At 38.8% G+C, this 16,991-nt stretch overlaps 1 protein-coding gene across 1 annotated transcript; it reads right to left on the reverse strand.

Moving 5' to 3' along the window:
- Nucleotides 1-619: 619 nt before the first annotated feature.
- Nucleotides 620-4,108, reverse strand: LOC141697478 (phospholipase A1 PLIP2, chloroplastic-like). The gene is made up of 5 exons (XM_074501884.1): nt 3,420-4,108; nt 2,357-2,968; nt 2,146-2,205; nt 1,622-2,038; nt 620-1,520 (listed from the first exon to the last, which is right to left on the reverse strand). Exons 1-5 carry the CDS (start codon nt 3,918-3,920, stop codon nt 942-944), a joined length of 2,169 nt encoding a protein of 722 aa, XP_074357985.1. The 5' UTR covers nt 3,921-4,108; the 3' UTR covers nt 620-941.
- Between the last annotated feature and the right edge of the window lie 12,883 nt (nt 4,109-16,991).

Here is a 16,991-nt window from a genome sequence, read left to right on the forward strand (position 1 = left end):
CAGCCCATTTTTATCCAATTAATTTCAACTCAACAATTTCATAAAGAAAAATATACCTGATTAGCAATTTTTACAAAAAAACGTTAACTTTCTGAGCAGTGTAACCGTTTATATACCCGGGGGCCTAATCTTTTGAGAACACTGAATGTGGGTCAGCTAACAGACTATTAATGACAATGATAGTTTCCAAGCAGATTCAAGGTTTTTCGATATTTATGTCCGCTGTATCATCCTTCATCTTAGTATTCATGCTCTTTGTAGTGGACGGAAGAGAAATCCACAGGAAGGGGGTGGGGTGGGGTTAAAAACATGCAGAATCGGAAGCGGCAGCGAAAATGATCAAGACAACCATTCCTAATAGTGACATTCAACAACTAGAATGAAGCAAGTTTCCAAATTGAAGATTCAATTTGCAGCTCACCAGTCCAGCTAAGCAGCCCCCGGACAGGCTTCGTGGTTTGACATGTTGCAACCACTGGACCCGGACCTCTATTTTGTTCTTACCTTCAATTTCAAGATTTTGCACTTGAAATAATACTCTTTGGACCAAATAAACTTAGTCTAATTTCCAGTTGTATCAGAGCACACAAAAGATAAGCGTGTATCCAAAACAGCATACTAAATACAAAATTAAGGAATCCATTTTTCGTAGTATGTAAAAAATGCCCAGTCATACAAACTTTCTATCGAAGATTAGAATACTCCAGCAACATGGTATGGACGTAGATTTCTCCTAATTTGTATGTCGACATTGTACTTCAAAATTCCCTATCTAATAAACAAGGGAACATCAGTTACTTTACATGTCATAGGCTACCTGTGTAATAATTTAACTAAGTGCACTATCAAATATTCTAAATGCAATTCATTGCCAGCTATAATATGGGAACCTATACAAGTGTTTAAAGGAAAAGTGCCAAATAGGTGCCAACCTCTGTAGATCAATGGAAGTTGATAATGCTGTAGGCCCCCAAGATTATCGTACGTGCGGGTAGCAAAAATACCACCAGCAAATGCATGTGCTGTGATGCAACAAGTCTACTAAATCTTTTCATTGATTCCCTACCAGTCTGTAAAACACCAGCAAACTTGAACTGGCTTTGCTCCATGTTACTCGATGCCACAGGCCTACCCATAGTGATGCTGGCATTGGAGCCACGTGCTGCGACAAGGGGCCACCTGACCTTGCGCCTGTGTTCTCTCTGACCTTTTCTCACTTGGTTTAACTCTTGGCGGATAACATTCCTGACAGATTTCAAGTAAGATCTCATGTCATGATCTCGGAGAATGGTTCCTTCAGAACCATACGATGAACGGTCTCTTAACATCTCAAGTGGATGTGGCGAGTTTAAAAACAAAGACTGTGCAGCTCGAATCTGTTTCTCTGCCTCTGCTACATCTGAAATTGGACAGCTTAATACGTATAGACCACTTCCTGATGGAAGCAGGTCATGGTGGGGAGAAAATTTCTCGTCTGGCTGCAAGATTAAAAACTCCCCAACTGGAGCATATAACAAGCCCTGTGATGCAATGCATATATCAGTAAAATGGAAAAGTAAAATTTAGATTTTAAAAGTAAGAAGAACTTTAGGCTATATTCCTTCCTGGAGTGATTCATTACCTGACTTTTAAGACATGGATGATTCCTGAAGTTTCTATTGACTGCCTTCAGAAGCTCTGCAACATGATTAGGGTAATGGCACGAGAAGGCTCGGGGTACTATGTCTCTATGCATTGCTATAGATTGGACATGACTCTTTGGCAATCCAAGCTTGCGAAGCAATTGATCTCCTCCACACATAATTGATGGTGCCCCAAAAGTGATGACAGGTAGTAGAGAAGAACGTGGGACTTCACCTCTGATCAGCAACATAAGGTTCAGCAGAAGGGATAAGCTCCCTCCAAGAGAGTGGCCAGTAAAGCGGAAGTAGGCATGACTACCGTGATTTTTAACGTGGTCCCGGACCTCAGGCAACATTTGCTCATATATCCCCTTCGCAGCCTCATATATACCCCTATGAACAAGCACATCTAATCCCTGAACACAATATGGAAAATGTAAAGATTATTCCAAATTCCAAAGCAATCTTGACTTTAATATAATAGACACGATGAACCATAATCTAGGTGTAAACATTTGGATACCTCGAACTGAATAGGTTCAAAGAGTAGATTGGCCTGCCATGATGCCAGTGACTCAGACCCCTAACATAAAACAATAGGAAAAAAATCAAATAGGCAAATCAGGAACATGGAAGTTGCATAACATTAGAGAGAAAATAACATCAGTCATCTGCTTGACAACCATTTTTACTGCTCAGCTTTAGGACATTAAATTCTTCACCAAGGAACCTACCTGAACAACAAAGAATCTTGTGGCAGTTTGGTCATCATCACATATGAACCACCCACAAGGCGAAGAAGTTGTCGAGTTCAGATCATCAGCAACGGCTTGCTTCACTTCCTCCTTTGCCGCCACAACTGATGTCACTGAATCTGTGGTTGCAATAAAAGATGCCATGTCCCCATTCATCATATCTATACTGTTAAGCATATCCACATTGCCAATACAAACCCTGCTTCCATTAGGTGAGTCCTCACTCATTTCTGGTTTTAAAGATTTAAAGGTAAGTAAACTCGTTGTACGAGAATGCAGATAAGAAGCAGCAGATGCAGCAATCCGGTAAGCTGTGGATCCACCAATTTGATTCCCATCATTTTTGTCTTCAACAACATCTACCGTATCCTCTGGTGTTGCTTCTGCTTCTTGAACCTCAGGTAAATCCTCAGCGGAAGCTCCTTCCTCTTTGTCTTGAGTCTGAGCTGAAGAATTCTCCTTCTCTTGAGCTAAAGCATTTTCTATCTCCTGAACTAAGACCTTATCTTTCTCAACCTTCAACGCCTGTTCTTTCTTCTCCAGTGACGAAGTCACAAAACGCAGTCCATGACGTTTGAGAAGATTACCTGGCTGCACCACCACATAAACTAAACTAAATACATTTTCACATATTATATACACAATATTCGAAACTGAAACCACACAATAAAACCAAGCAAACCTCTCCAAAGGAGGTATTCGTATATAAAATAAAGCAACAATCATAATCCTCATATCAACTAGAGTACATATCATCCAATAACGTCTATCAGCTTGTTTTGAAAAATCGGCCATAAAACAAACCCAAACACCAAAACTTCACAACATTTCCAGAATACATCCATAATAACCACAAATCAGAATCATAATTCTTAATCCAACAAAAACACACTAAACCCTTAACAAAACAACATTTAGAAAAAAACAAACCCAAAAGACCAAAAACTCAAAAAAATCATAAAAACACTTTCCTAACTCATAATCCAATCACAATTAATCAATACAACACAAACATAAGAAAACCCGAAAAAAGAAGGAATACCTTGATCATGGGAATGGAATAGGCCAAGCTACCCAAATAAGAAATCTGAGCATACAATCTAGCTTCACCCAAAGTAACCCTCCTCAACATCTTCCCAAAACTCTCCTTATCAACCACACCTTCATCATCATCACAAACCTCACATCCCTCATCACCACCACACTCATTTCTCTCATCCTCCTCACTCTCCACCTTCATTTCTCCACCCCCATCATCACACCTCTCCAAATCTCTCCTCAAACTCCTAAATTTCAAAATATTCAACACCCAATTTCTTCCACTCTTCTCTTCATTCTTCACCGAAGCGGCGTCGTCTACTGCAATTGCATTGAATCTTTTCCCGCCCCATAGAGATCTCAAAGGGTATTTAAATGAAAAATCCCACGGCGGCGCGTAACGTTTTCTGACGGCGGTGATGTTGGTACGGACGTCGGAGACGGTGATCGGAGCCGGCATTAGCCCGGCCTTAAAATAAAGGCCGTCCATCATGTAAATATTCATAAAAGATGTAGTATGTGATTTAAATTTAACAGGGAGATGTTTATGTAAGAAAATGTGTATTTATGTAGTGGGTAGGGGGGGTTTAGAAATGATGTATTGTGTTTATGACCGAACTCAATGTGAAATAAGTTGTGTTTCACCTAATATTCACCTTCTCTCTCTCTCTCTCTCTCAATCTCTCTGTCGTATTTTCCTCAACTGCAGATTTTGAATTCCCATTTATAAGGAGACGGATGCATCAACCCTTGGTTCTGTCTGTAATTCTTTTTTGCTTGTTATTTTCTTAAAAATACACCATTTTCTTTTTCTTTTTCTTTTTGTTTGCAAAAAAATAAAATAAAAATACCGCCCAGTACATTGTGACATAAAATAGAAATTAGCAAAAAAGACTTGAAATAGATTTAGGCGCGTTAAAAAAGGTAAAAATTTATAACCAAGAAATAAATATATAATTTCTGACGGCACAACCTGTTGTATGTTAATCTGGTACTTTTGTAATTTGAAAGTTTTGATATTTTAACAATTATTGAGAATATATATATATATATATATGTATATATTACTCTTCTGAGAACCCCTACTATGTTGAGATATGAGATCTAATCATATTCATTTATTTAAATACAACATATTCATCTCTCACCATTTATTTAATATTTAATATTTCAAAATTTTAATATTTTAATACTTCATCATCTTCAATCTAATTCAACTCCCCATCAACCATCATTTTCGACCACCACTACCTCCGGCGACCCCCAGAAAATCACCACTGTCAAACATAAAACCACCACCAGCAAACCAAAAATCACCATCGAAAAACGAAAAATCACCACCGTAAAACGAAAAATCACCGCCGTCAACTAAAAATTATCATATCCAACCACTATTTCTGTCCAGCAGATTCGGCCACCAGTTCCGTACATAAACTTCGACCAATAATATCATAACGAAAATCACCTGATTTAAATCTAAATCACCACAAATAAACGATGAACACTATAACCCTACCACACCACCGAAAAATTATTTGATTTCAACCAATCCCAACAATCACCGTAACCTCTGATTAAGCTAATTAAAACTAATGATATATTACACAACATAAAAATAAAATTTGTAATTAATTAGATCTGTAAATAATATAATGATGGTGGAATCTTTGTGATGAAAAATAAAAATGGGAGATTGTTTAAAATTTTGTAGTTGCTGATTTCTGAAGCAGAAGAGGGCGGCGGTTATTTGGGTTAGCGAGAAGATGTCAGGCGATGGGGGAAGTAGGAATGGAAAAGAGGAAGGGGAGAGAGAGGGAGTGAGAGAGAGAAAGAGAAGGAGAGAGGTCGGCGAGGAGTGGTGGAGCGGCATCATCAGATTGTGGGGTGAGGGTGGAGAGAGAGTGCTAGGGGTGAGCAAAATCGGATATCCGGTTCGGCTTTAAAATTCAAACCGGATATCCGATTTTTCGGATCGCGACAATTAGATTCTGTATCTGGATATGATTTAACCGAATATCCAGATATTCTGATATCCGATTAAACCGGATCGAAAATCGGATTATCCAGATCCATTTAGAACTTTCATCTTTAAGAAAATTGGGATTTACAGGATAAGTAATACATATTTGAGTTGTGAAACTAATGATATATGAAACTATACTTTTGTCATCATAATATTAATTGGGAAAAATGGTAACACGTAAATTAATTTAATATAAACATCGATGGTAAATTAGCGAACATGTTCAACATAAATATATTTCTAATTGCACACTTATATTACAGTTGTTGTTATCTAGTTTTTAGAATACTGTATAACATAAATTATTATTTCTTACTATCACTTATGTCAAATTTGCAAGCATGGTTAAACATGTAAACTTGTTAATATTGATATTACATACTTAACCTGAAATTTTGAAATTTTAAATTTTGAAAGTTTAAAAAAATCTAAAATAAATATAATTTATCATGTATATATATATATTAAAAAAGTAAAAATCGGATCGAATCCGGATTTTCGGTTTTATGAAAAGTTGTGATCCGGATCCGAATCTATATAAAAACCGAATCAGATATCCGGTCCGAATTATTCGGATTGGATATCCTAATTATCAGATTTTTTAAATCGGATACCAGATCAAAAATTCGGATAATCCGATTTTCGTATTTTTATGCTCACCCCTAGAGAGTGCAGGGCTAAGGGTGGTGTCGATCACAGATTAGGGATGAAGAAAAAGTTGGGTGTGAGGATTAAATGTGTGGTAGAGATTAAAAGAACAGTATTAAAATATTATAAAATGGAGGGCTGAGATTTAATCACATATCTGATTATGATTGGGGTTCTCATTTGAGTAATTCCATATAGATATAATCGGGATTCTCATTTGAGCCAATTATATATATATATATATATAGAGAGAGAGAGAGAGAGAGAGAGAGAGCGAGAGGAGGGGGAGAGAGAGCGAGAGAGAGTCAAGTTCTATGGAGACCACGTTTTTGTTGGAGACCACGGAGACCACTTATATTTTGCAACTAAAATATTGCATAAAAATATTGAAAAATGTATTATTTTATGAATTATGTTCTAAAAAGATCATTATTTTATTCAAAATCTTGAATATCATCCATGTACTACATGTAGAACATTATAAAATGTTTTATTCTACGAAACATGTTTATTTTGCGGAACATTTGTTCAAATTGCAGAGTATACACATTATACTTATTAAACTTAAATGATCTTCAACAATTTTAATGAATTAGTGATATTCGTAAAACATACTTCACAAAATAATATATTTCATAGTGTTTTGATTGCAAAATATAGGTGGTCTCCGTGGTCTTCAACAAAAACGTGGTCTACATAAAATTTGACTATATATATATATATAGGGGAATGATCAAATACAAAATAAAATTAAAATAGAAACTAGGAACTAATCTAAGCCAATAGATCTACCTAATCTAATGGTCCCCCTAAATTACCCCATGAAGTAATAGATGAGTTTCATCTCCCATATACGTCCAGTGTGAATCTCCTCATCCCGACTCCTTAGCAATTTCTGAAAATAAATATGAATGCAACAAGTAAAATAAATGCAACAAGTAAAATGAATGCAACAACTAAAATGTATTAGAAAATTAAAATGTATTAGCAATGAGTAACGAACAATACCATATAAGTGTATATGATCATGTCATTAACCCATGTTCCTGGAGCCAGACTCTGCATAGTTGATGCATGGACGTGATAGTCCTGAACGGTAAGACCACCGGGAATCCTCGGCTCCATCCCAATGCCCCATCCCCAATCTGAATATATAGCATTCTTCTTTGTCATGCCGAGACTCTTAGTGATACTCCACTTCTCTTCTTTCATCCTGCAGGATGCAAGCATCGCGGGCCTACTAGATGAGGCAATAGTCTGGGGTGGCTGAGACACATGCTGGGATGGTTATGTCATGTCAACGACATCCTGGGTAGGAATGGCTGGAATGTCAAAGTCGTCAGCCGAAGGTGCAATGAAATCTGGTTTTATGTTTTCAGAAATGTGGGAGGTCCATAGGCGGGTCCTTTGATCTTCTTCATCAACCGAGAGAATGGTGTGAGGAAGGTACCAGAAATCCTAAAGGAACCCTAGCATCTAGTTGCTTCAACATATTAAGCCCGGGAACCATCTACAAACAAAAAAAAACAGACATTTTTTCATTAATTCCAGAAGGATATCATATGTGCAAGATGAAATACGTGTGAATGCAAATTTGGTAGTGTGTGGTGTAATGTGAAATATGCATATTTGTAAAATACTTACAACTTCATATCCCTCGAGGCTATCATACAACTCCCTCATTTTGTACTGCTGCTGAGGCTATGGATCCGGCTTCCCTATGCGCATACGAGATATCAGCATATCACACCATGTAATCATCCTCCGAAGCTATGTCTACCGGGTCATCAATAAGTCCACTCGACCACGTCATAACATACAAGGGGAACTCGGCCGCACCCAGCTAACTGTGCATGTATCATCTCACTGTCAATAATATCCTCGAACCTAGCATATGGCCTCCATACCACCTCATCATCAACAACACCATCAAACTCACCCCTATAGAACGGTAAGCTGTGGTGAGGACCTGTCATCTTGCGCTTCTTCGAAACCCCCACATGAGTATTACTAGAATATGCCCATCCCTCAGCAACTAGATAATCCTCCTGAACGGGGGATCTTAAAGGCACGCCAATACGAGGAAATCTCTCGTAAGACCAAACCTGTAACACCCAGACAAAACAAGCAATGCTCTTGCTGCCCTTCCTTGCAGCAATCTCCAAACTCCGGTATATATGAGCTAACACAGCTGCACCCCAAGCATAATGTAATAACTCGAATTTTTGAGACCTTGTAAAACGTTTAATGAATAGTAACCCTGACATACGGGAAAAACTTCTGAGCCCGCACTATATAGTGCATGAGAAAATGGGTTTCGGAATTGATATTACGACTATACGTACCAAATGAGTGTATGTAAACGCTATTAGTTTTCGAAGAAAACAAACTTTGAAAAACGACCGTATTTACAACTTATCGAGGATTACGGGAATCACAATATAATTACGAGATTAAAATCCTACGGATTTATATTCAAGTAGGACAAATAAAAATATAAGGAATAAATACGAAAAAAATTTCATTGCGAACCACTTACGAGTAAGTATTACGGAGAACGTTTAAGTAACCGAGCGAACGCGTAAACGATTAATTAAACGTAACGCACTAACTAAACCATGGTAAGGAAGTAACCATGGTTACTTCATCAAATAGTGAGCTAACCATAGGATGACCAAGCTAGCTAGCAAATAGTGTGCTAAGAAGCTAACCTTGTAGTTTAGCTTGTAAGCTAGCAAGCTACAAAGATATGTCCATGGATTTGGAGACAAGGAATAAACCTAATGCTATCCTAGGAAGAATAAAGATCAAGTTGCAAAGATATCAAGTCACCTTCCAAGAAGCAACCTAGAAATCATCCAAAAGAAGCAACCAAGTTCTATAAATACCCCCCCCCCCACAAAGCTCCCATTCGGCTATTTTGAAGAAAAAAGGGGAATGGGAATTCAAAACTCCAAGCTCTAGTTCTTATAAAATCACATAATTAATTCACAAGCCTCCTAGAAACTAAACTAAGGTAAGAAAAATCTTTCATCTCTTTTTATCAAGGTTTGATGGGTGGAATAAATTCAAGAAACTCACTAGTGAATAGTGTGAATAGTAACCTCTCTTTGGTTTCTTGATTTTAATGGTGGTTTTAGGTTCTAAAAATCATACCAAGCACTTCCAAGCCTCCACCATCCTCAAGAACACATCTCAAGCTTTCAAGAAAGGTAAAAATCTTTGGCCTAACTTTATTTAAGGTTCATTTTAAGATCCATTTAGTAGGTGTTAGTAAACCTAGCTTACTAAGTGTTATTGATGAAATCTTGATGATTAAGTTAAGTAGATTTAAGGTTGGTTGTTGTTGCTTTTGTGTGTTGATAATGATATGATGATTGTTGGTGGTTGTGTTGATAGTTAAGGCGTAAACGAAACTCCGATCGTAAACGTAACTTCGTTAAAACCAACAAACCGTAACTTTAAGTTTCTGCAGAAAGTCCAGAAGTTGTAAACTTTAGATTCTTGAAAAATAACCTTTTTTTAGGATAGACAATGTTATAAGGATCGTTTAGGCGCTCGAATCACTTGATTCCGATTTACGGATCAAAAGTTATGATCGTTTTAGTAAAAGTGAATTACGCGACAAAAACTGCTACGAATTACGAATTTTGAAAATATAAAGGATAGACTTAAAAGTATTCATATATCATGAAATATTTACAGAGAGTAAAATATTTAGTTTCCTAACTGTTATAAAAATTTCAAGTGAAAATAATCATTTTTCAATTTTATAAAAATGTCGGAGCCGAGACCGCGCGAGTAGAAACCGTAAGAATCTTTAAGCGGAGCCGACAACGATAATGAGAATGAACTCAAGATACCTAGGAAAATGGAGTGACCATAAATTGATTATGACTTAAAAGAAATGTTAAGGGTAGTAAGAGTTGAGAGGGTGTATAATGAGTAGCACATGAGTGCGAATTACCGTAAATTAGGACGGAACCTAACGAATTGAAATATGTTTATGGTTATAGATTTCCGAGCGGAACCTAGAGCATCCTCCACCACGAGATACCCAGGCAAGTTTACAAACCCAACTCCATTTTTACTGTTGTGTTGTGAAATTATTGTTTTACTATCATCGCTTAAATACCATGTTTGCCATGATACGTAGTTGTTGAATTTTCGCATAATATAGCGATGTTGTACGATAAGTATATATCGTGAAATGTTATTTCGCTTTACGCGCGACATATTATATAAGACCGAGGGTCGGTCGGGATTTAAGATAAAACCCAGAAATCATTCCGGAGATATTATAGGACGGTTATAAGTCCATAATAGTACGTTTTAAAGAGACTCATCGTCCATTTACGAAATATTAAAACACTTCGAACTTTTAAAACGATTTTCCAACGAGCATGTTCCCTCAACTATATTTTATTGATTCGAATAATAAATATTAATTACGTATTCCTTTATTATAGGAGTAGTATACTTCAACGTTTATTTATTCAAACCCGATTAATCATTATAGATTATTAATTATGTAAACACAAACTAGTTGAGGAATATTATTTAAATAAATCTTTTAGAGAGTAAACTCATTCGAGGTATGATTAATATCAATTATCATTTAATTAATTATAGAGTATTATTTAAATAATTATTATTTATTAACGGATTGTTATTGGTTTAAAGATCATAGATCCTGATATAAAACATACGTTCTGATTTAGAAGTATTATTCGAATAATTTCAGATCGTCGGTGAATATTATCCCGACTTATTATTATATTGAATATAGTTTCGAGAAGGAACTTTTCCCCTTATTAATTATCTGTTGACAACGGTCAACTCACATCCTTAGTACTTCCTCCGAAATTCTCGGAAGTACGTATATACATATATATACACTTATATTTTAAAGAGATAAACTATTTCTATCAACAAGCAAAGCGCTTGGGAAACGTCGATGTGGTTCGAGAGATTGATAGAATTCTTTTAAAGGACAATGGAGGGGTAGACTCTGGTACTATGTGTGCTAGATGGGCTACCAAAGATACCGTAGGCGAAGGTACTCAGTGTACTCAGGAACTTGTGAAGTATGTGCATACCCGAAAATGGGACACGTAGCCCGAATGCGGCCAGGGTGATACCCGAGAGATGACGGTTTCGTCCTTTTACTAGTAAAGAAGGTTACTTCCGTAGTACGTCTGATCATCGTATGTGGTGGCTCCAGTGAGATGTCCAAATTCGTCCAATTGGAATTGATATGCAATACCGTAACCCAAGCCTAGGTGCTGGGATTACTACTAAGGTATTCGCAGGTTATAAAAACCCCTTTAAATAATTGTTTTCGTAAGAAGGTGTGTGACACCAAGGAAAACTATTTTTGAATAAAACATATATATAATTTATGATGCTATCATACAGTCATTTCCATACTGTACATTATTATGCTGAGCATTATAGCTCACGCTTGTTTTCTTAAATTGACACAACACAACAGTGAATCAAGATGCCTTCCATGAGAACCACAGCCAGGAAACAGGTAGGAAATGGCCAGTTGTTCCGTAGATTATTTGGTGTTGTACCTCAGGTAGTCAGAATAAGCTGGATTTGTTTTCAGTTGTGTATAGTTCGGCTTATTTATAAGTATGGTTTATGTAAGATAAGAAATAAGAAACGTATATTTGGCCGGCGTACTAACCTTACCTAAAGGTCACTCCCCGGTAAGACTAATTATTTTTGGGTTGTAATAAAATTTCTCTAGTAATGATGGTTCGTTTCCAAGATAATAACCTGTAAGTGTGTGTGTGATAAGCGTGGGGTCATGAAACGTGAGTATTTACATATTGTAGTGTGAGTTGTGTGAGTTTAGATGGCGTGGCTTCCGAGACTCCTGACCCCGGGTTTTGGGGCGCCACGGAAATGGTATCAGAGCCTTAGGTTATCAAATCTTGGAAATGATAAGATATAAAATACGTAGACCTAAGAATAATAAAACAATCAATTAGAGCTCAAGTCGAGTTCGTCGTCAGGCTACACGGGTAGTCTTGACTGTTTTACCCTCAAATGAATTCCAACTCTAAGTTAGTAATACCTTGCCTATTGTGTCAGGTACCAGTGGAGCCTAGGAGGGAGGTTGAACCTGTTGATGATGTCATGATTCCTGAGCGTGACCCTATTCCCGAGCCAGAAAGCCCACCCATTGATGATTCAGATGATGACCCTACCGAGGATGTCCTAGAGGAGGAGACATAGCTTCCTGTCCCCGTAGCTAATGGCGTAGTATGGAGAGATGTAGAGATGTACCCACATCAGGCTATTCGCTCTCCTACACCACCCCCAGGGATCCAGAGCCCTATGTCCCATACTGATGACGATGATGAGGAGGCGATACGCGCACAGTTCCATGAGGTCCATGACATATCCTCTAGCGACCCAGATTCACCTCTACCACCGCCGGCGACCATGCATGTAGCCGTACATGACTGGATAGTGGGTCAGCTTAATGCTGAGGTCACTGCGGCATCTGCTCGCATTGCTGAGTTATGCCAGGCACTGACAGCTGAGAGAGCCACCCGACTAGGATACCCAGGAGATTTCAGAGTTGCTTCCCCAGCCATAGCCCGCAGAGAGATCGATGGGATCGAGCTCCGTACCTTGGTTCAGATGAGGATGACAACAGTAGGAGGATACATCCCGGTAGTGGATGCAGAGATGATGATTGCAGGAGCGAAGAGGAGGGTGCGTGACCTCACTCGCAGTGATAGTGACTGATAGATTAGTGACTAGATGTAGACCTTGGAGAAGGCTGAGTGACTTGTCACCAATTTTTATAGGATTTCTAGTAGTAGATAGCGTTCCTAGCCTTTCAGGGTACACGGCTTATGTATTTTTATTTCAGTATTTAGAACTAGTAGTGATAGATTGTAATCAGGCCTGTATGAACTCGGCTAGTTGTTTCATCCCCAAGATATAAATGGGAGATCTTATGAATATATATATCTAAGCAGTTATTAAGAAATGATGTATATATTACTGCACTTAATAAAACCTGTTAAATAATAAATGACATGCTTACATATGAATAAAATAACCCCACTGTTATAATCATGTGACCAACTTTCTTTATCAGAACAATGCCACCCCGTAGAAGAGGAACCAGGGCACAGCCCGCAGAGTCTGTTAACCAACAACGAGGTGACCCAATAGTAAATGAGGAAAGTGAAGAAGACCTAGACTATAATGAATATGATGAGGAAGAATATGTAGAAGAAGAGGCTGAGGATACCCAACTGGGAGGGAACCCCATGAATGAATTTATGGAACTGCTGAGAGCAAATCTGAACCAACAGCCTATTCCACCACAGCCCCATACTGCCCTACAGACTGTAGCTACTACCTTTAGAGCCTTCAAATCCCTCAAACCCCCAGAGTTCCTAGGATCTGCCGACCCCGTTGAAGCACGTTCCTGGCTCAAAGAAATAGAAAAATCCTTCGAGATACTAGGTGTTGAGGAACAACAGAAGACCATTTTCGCTTCTTACATACTGAAAGGAGAAGCTAAATATTGGTGGGAGTCCAAACGAAACCTAGAAACTGATTCTGTGATCCCATGGGATAGATTTACCCGACTGTTCTTAGACAAGTACTTCCCTAGGTTCATGGAAACCCAGATGGAGATTAGGTTTCTGGAGTTGAAACATGATAAGATGACTGTGGCAGAATATGAGGCCAAATTTACTGAGTTGTCTAGATTTGTGCCTGAATTTGTGAATACCGAAGAAAAGAAAGCGCGAAGGTTTCAGCTTGGTTTGAAACAATGGATACATAACCGAGTAACAGTGTTAGAGCTGACAGACTATGCCACCTTAGTACAGAAAGCCTCGATTGTTGAAGCTGGTAGTGAGCAGATTGTGAAAGAAAAGGAAAATAGGAAGAGAAAGATAGGAAGTCAAGGGATAGGAACCGAGAACAGGAGCCTTCCGAGCAGGTTCGTCAGGGGAGCGGTGTCCCAACCTGCACGAGGCCCCGGATTCAGAAAGGCCCCGAGTGAGAGCGTTGGCCAAGGCGGCAGACAATCTAGGGCAACATTCCATAGCCAACCATGTGCCCCAATACCAGAGTGTCAAACCTGTAAGAAGAGGCACCTTGGAGTGTGTACCCAGACAAGAGCCCCTCTGAGATGTTACCTATGTGACCAAATCGGGCACCTTGCCAACAACTGCACCCGACCCAAAGTAATGTGTTTCCAATATGGAAAAGCAGGACACATGAAGAGGGATTGCCCAATGTTGAAGCCCCCAGCCATAGGAATGAGTAAAGCTACATCCAACCGACCTCCAGGCGCTAGGACCTTCAACATGACTGTTCAGAATGTTATCTGAAACACTGACGTGATAGCAGGTACCCTTTTGTTAAATTCCGAACATGCAAATGTCCTATTTGATACTGGAGCAACCAAGTCTTTTATATCTCAAAATTTTGCTAGAAAGTTAAAACTTAATGCCATACCCTTACGTGAGGTATTACGAGTGAAAATAGCAAACAAAGAAATAATCCCTGTAAATCAAGTATACCCTAAGTGCAAGCTGAAATTAGAAGGGAAGATCTTCGAGGTCGACCTAATACCATTCGCATTAGGAGAATTTGATGTGATCTTAGGAATGGATTGGTTATCCAGTAACGGAGCGCAAATAGATTGTGAACAGAAGAAAGTTAAGATAAAAGTGCAGAATGAAAAAGAAGTAGTGTTTAAAGGTCAACGACAGAACCAAAAATTTCTGACCATGCTTCAGGCAAAGAGATTGTTAAGGAAAGGTAACGAGGCCTATTTGGCTTATGTGATGGATACCAAGAAGGAGGTCCCCAATATACAGGACATACCCATAGTAAACGAATTTGAGGATGTATTTCCAGAAAACTTACCAGGACTACCACCTGACCGAGAAATAGAGTTCGCTATAGAGTTAGCGCCAGGGACGGCACCAGTATCCAAGGCCCCATATAGGTTAGCACCAGTTGAGATGAAAGAACTAGCTTCTCAACTACAAGAATTATTAGATAATGGAATGATAAGGCCCATTGTGTCGCCATGGGGAGTGCCAGTACTATTCGTCAAGAAAAAGGACGGAAGCATGAAATTATGTATAGACTATCGAGATCTCAATAAACTGACTATTAAGAATAGGTACCCTCTTCCCAGAATTGATGACCTACTCGACCAACTCAAAGGAACTGTACATTTTTCCAAAATAGATTTAAGAACAGGATATCACCAGTTGAAAATCAAACCGGAAGATATACCAAAGACTGTTTTTCGCACTAGGTATGGACACTATGAGTTCTTAGTCATGTCGTTTGGGTTAACCAATGCACCCGCAGCCTTTATGGATTTGATGAACAGAGTGTTCAAAAAGTACCTGGACATATGTGTGATATTTTTTATAGATAATATTCTGATCTACTCAAAGACAGAGTAAGAACATGCAGAACATTTGAGGATAGTCTTAGAAATCTTGAGGAATGAGAAATTGTATGCCAAGTTCTCGAAGTGCGAATTTTGGTTGAGAGAAGTTTAGTTTTTAGGACATGTGGTGAGTAGCAAAGGAGTTTTAGTTGACCCTGCCAAGATAGAGGCGGTATCCAATTGGGAAAGACCAACAACCCCAACAGAGGTTAGGAGTTTCGTGGGTTTAGCAGGATATTACCGAAGATTCGTGCAAGACTTTGCTAAGATATCCGGTGCACTGACTAGACTTACCCGGAAGGCAGAAAAGTTCATATGGACGGAAAAATGCGAGGAGAGTTTTCAAGAACTGAAAAGGAGGCTGGTGTCAGCACCAGTGCTCGCCCTTCCCGATGGAAAGGGAAAGTTTGTGATATACAGCGACGCATCGCTTAAAGGATTAGGATGTGTACTACTGCAGCACGGCAAAGTTATAGCGTATGCCTCTCGGCAATTGAAGGAATATGAGAGCAGATACCCTACGCATGATCTAGATTTAGCAGCCATAGTATTTGCCCTAAGAATTTGGAGACACTACCTATACGGTGAGAAATGCGAGATCTACACTGACCATAAAAGCCTCAAATATATTTTTACTCAGAAGGAACTGAACATGAGACAGAGGAGATGGTTAGAGTTGATAAAAGACTACGACTGTGAAATTTTGTATCACCCGGGTAAAGCCAATGTGGTGGCTGACGCCCTTAGTAGGAAGGAAAGACTCAAGATGATAATGACATCGGAGGAATTAATTAAGGAATTTGAGAAGATGGAAATTGACGTGAGAATGACCGGTAAAAGAATGGAAGGATTATTTGAGATTAAGCTAGTACCAGAACTGACTGAAAAGATACGAGTATGTCAGGAAAAGAAGATGAGTGAGGAAAAAGGGACATTGACCGGTGAAGAAGTGAGATGCGAGAAGGATGAGAAAGGGATCATGAGGTATGCGTCCCGGATTTGGATTCCGAATGTGCAAGAATTAAAGGACGAGCTGTTGCATGAAGGGCACAACTCTAGATATTCAATCCACCCAGGAAGTACGAAAATGTACCGTAACCTTAGGGAATATTATTGGTGGCCTAACATGAAGAGAGAAGTAGCAGAGTGGGTCAGCAAGTGCTTGACATGCCAGAGAGTGCAGGCGGAACACCAGCGACCTAGTGGACTGTTACGACCCCTAGAAATTCCGGAATGGAAATGCGAACACATAGCCATGGATTTTGTGACGGGCTTACCAAGGACAAAGACTAATCATGATGCTATATGGGTTATCATTGATAGACTGACCAAGTCCGCACACTTCCTACCAATCAACGAAAGGTACATCGTAGACAAGTTGGTAGATATTTACTTGAAGGAAATTGTAATAAGACACGGCGTTCTTGTAGCCATAGTGTCAGATA

Source organism: Apium graveolens, chromosome 11, assembly GCF_009905375.1.
Source record: "Apium graveolens cultivar Ventura chromosome 11, ASM990537v1, whole genome shotgun sequence".
Taxonomy (NCBI): domain Eukaryota; kingdom Viridiplantae; phylum Streptophyta; class Magnoliopsida; order Apiales; family Apiaceae; genus Apium; species Apium graveolens.

Bases quoted from the DNA above. Each gene is read 5' to 3' on its own strand.
- LOC141697478 (XM_074501884.1), bottom strand. From the start codon at position 3,920: ATGAATATTTACATGATGGACGGCCTTTATTTTAAGGCCGGGCTAATG. The intron at 2,969-3,419 runs GTATTCCTTCTT...GTGGTGGTGCAG, and splicing joins ATTCCATTCCCATGATCAAG to CCAGGTAATCTTCTCAAACG. The intron at 1,521-1,621 runs GTAATGAATCAC...ATTGCATCACAG, and splicing joins ATCCATGTCTTAAAAGTCAG to GGCTTGTTATATGCTCCAGT.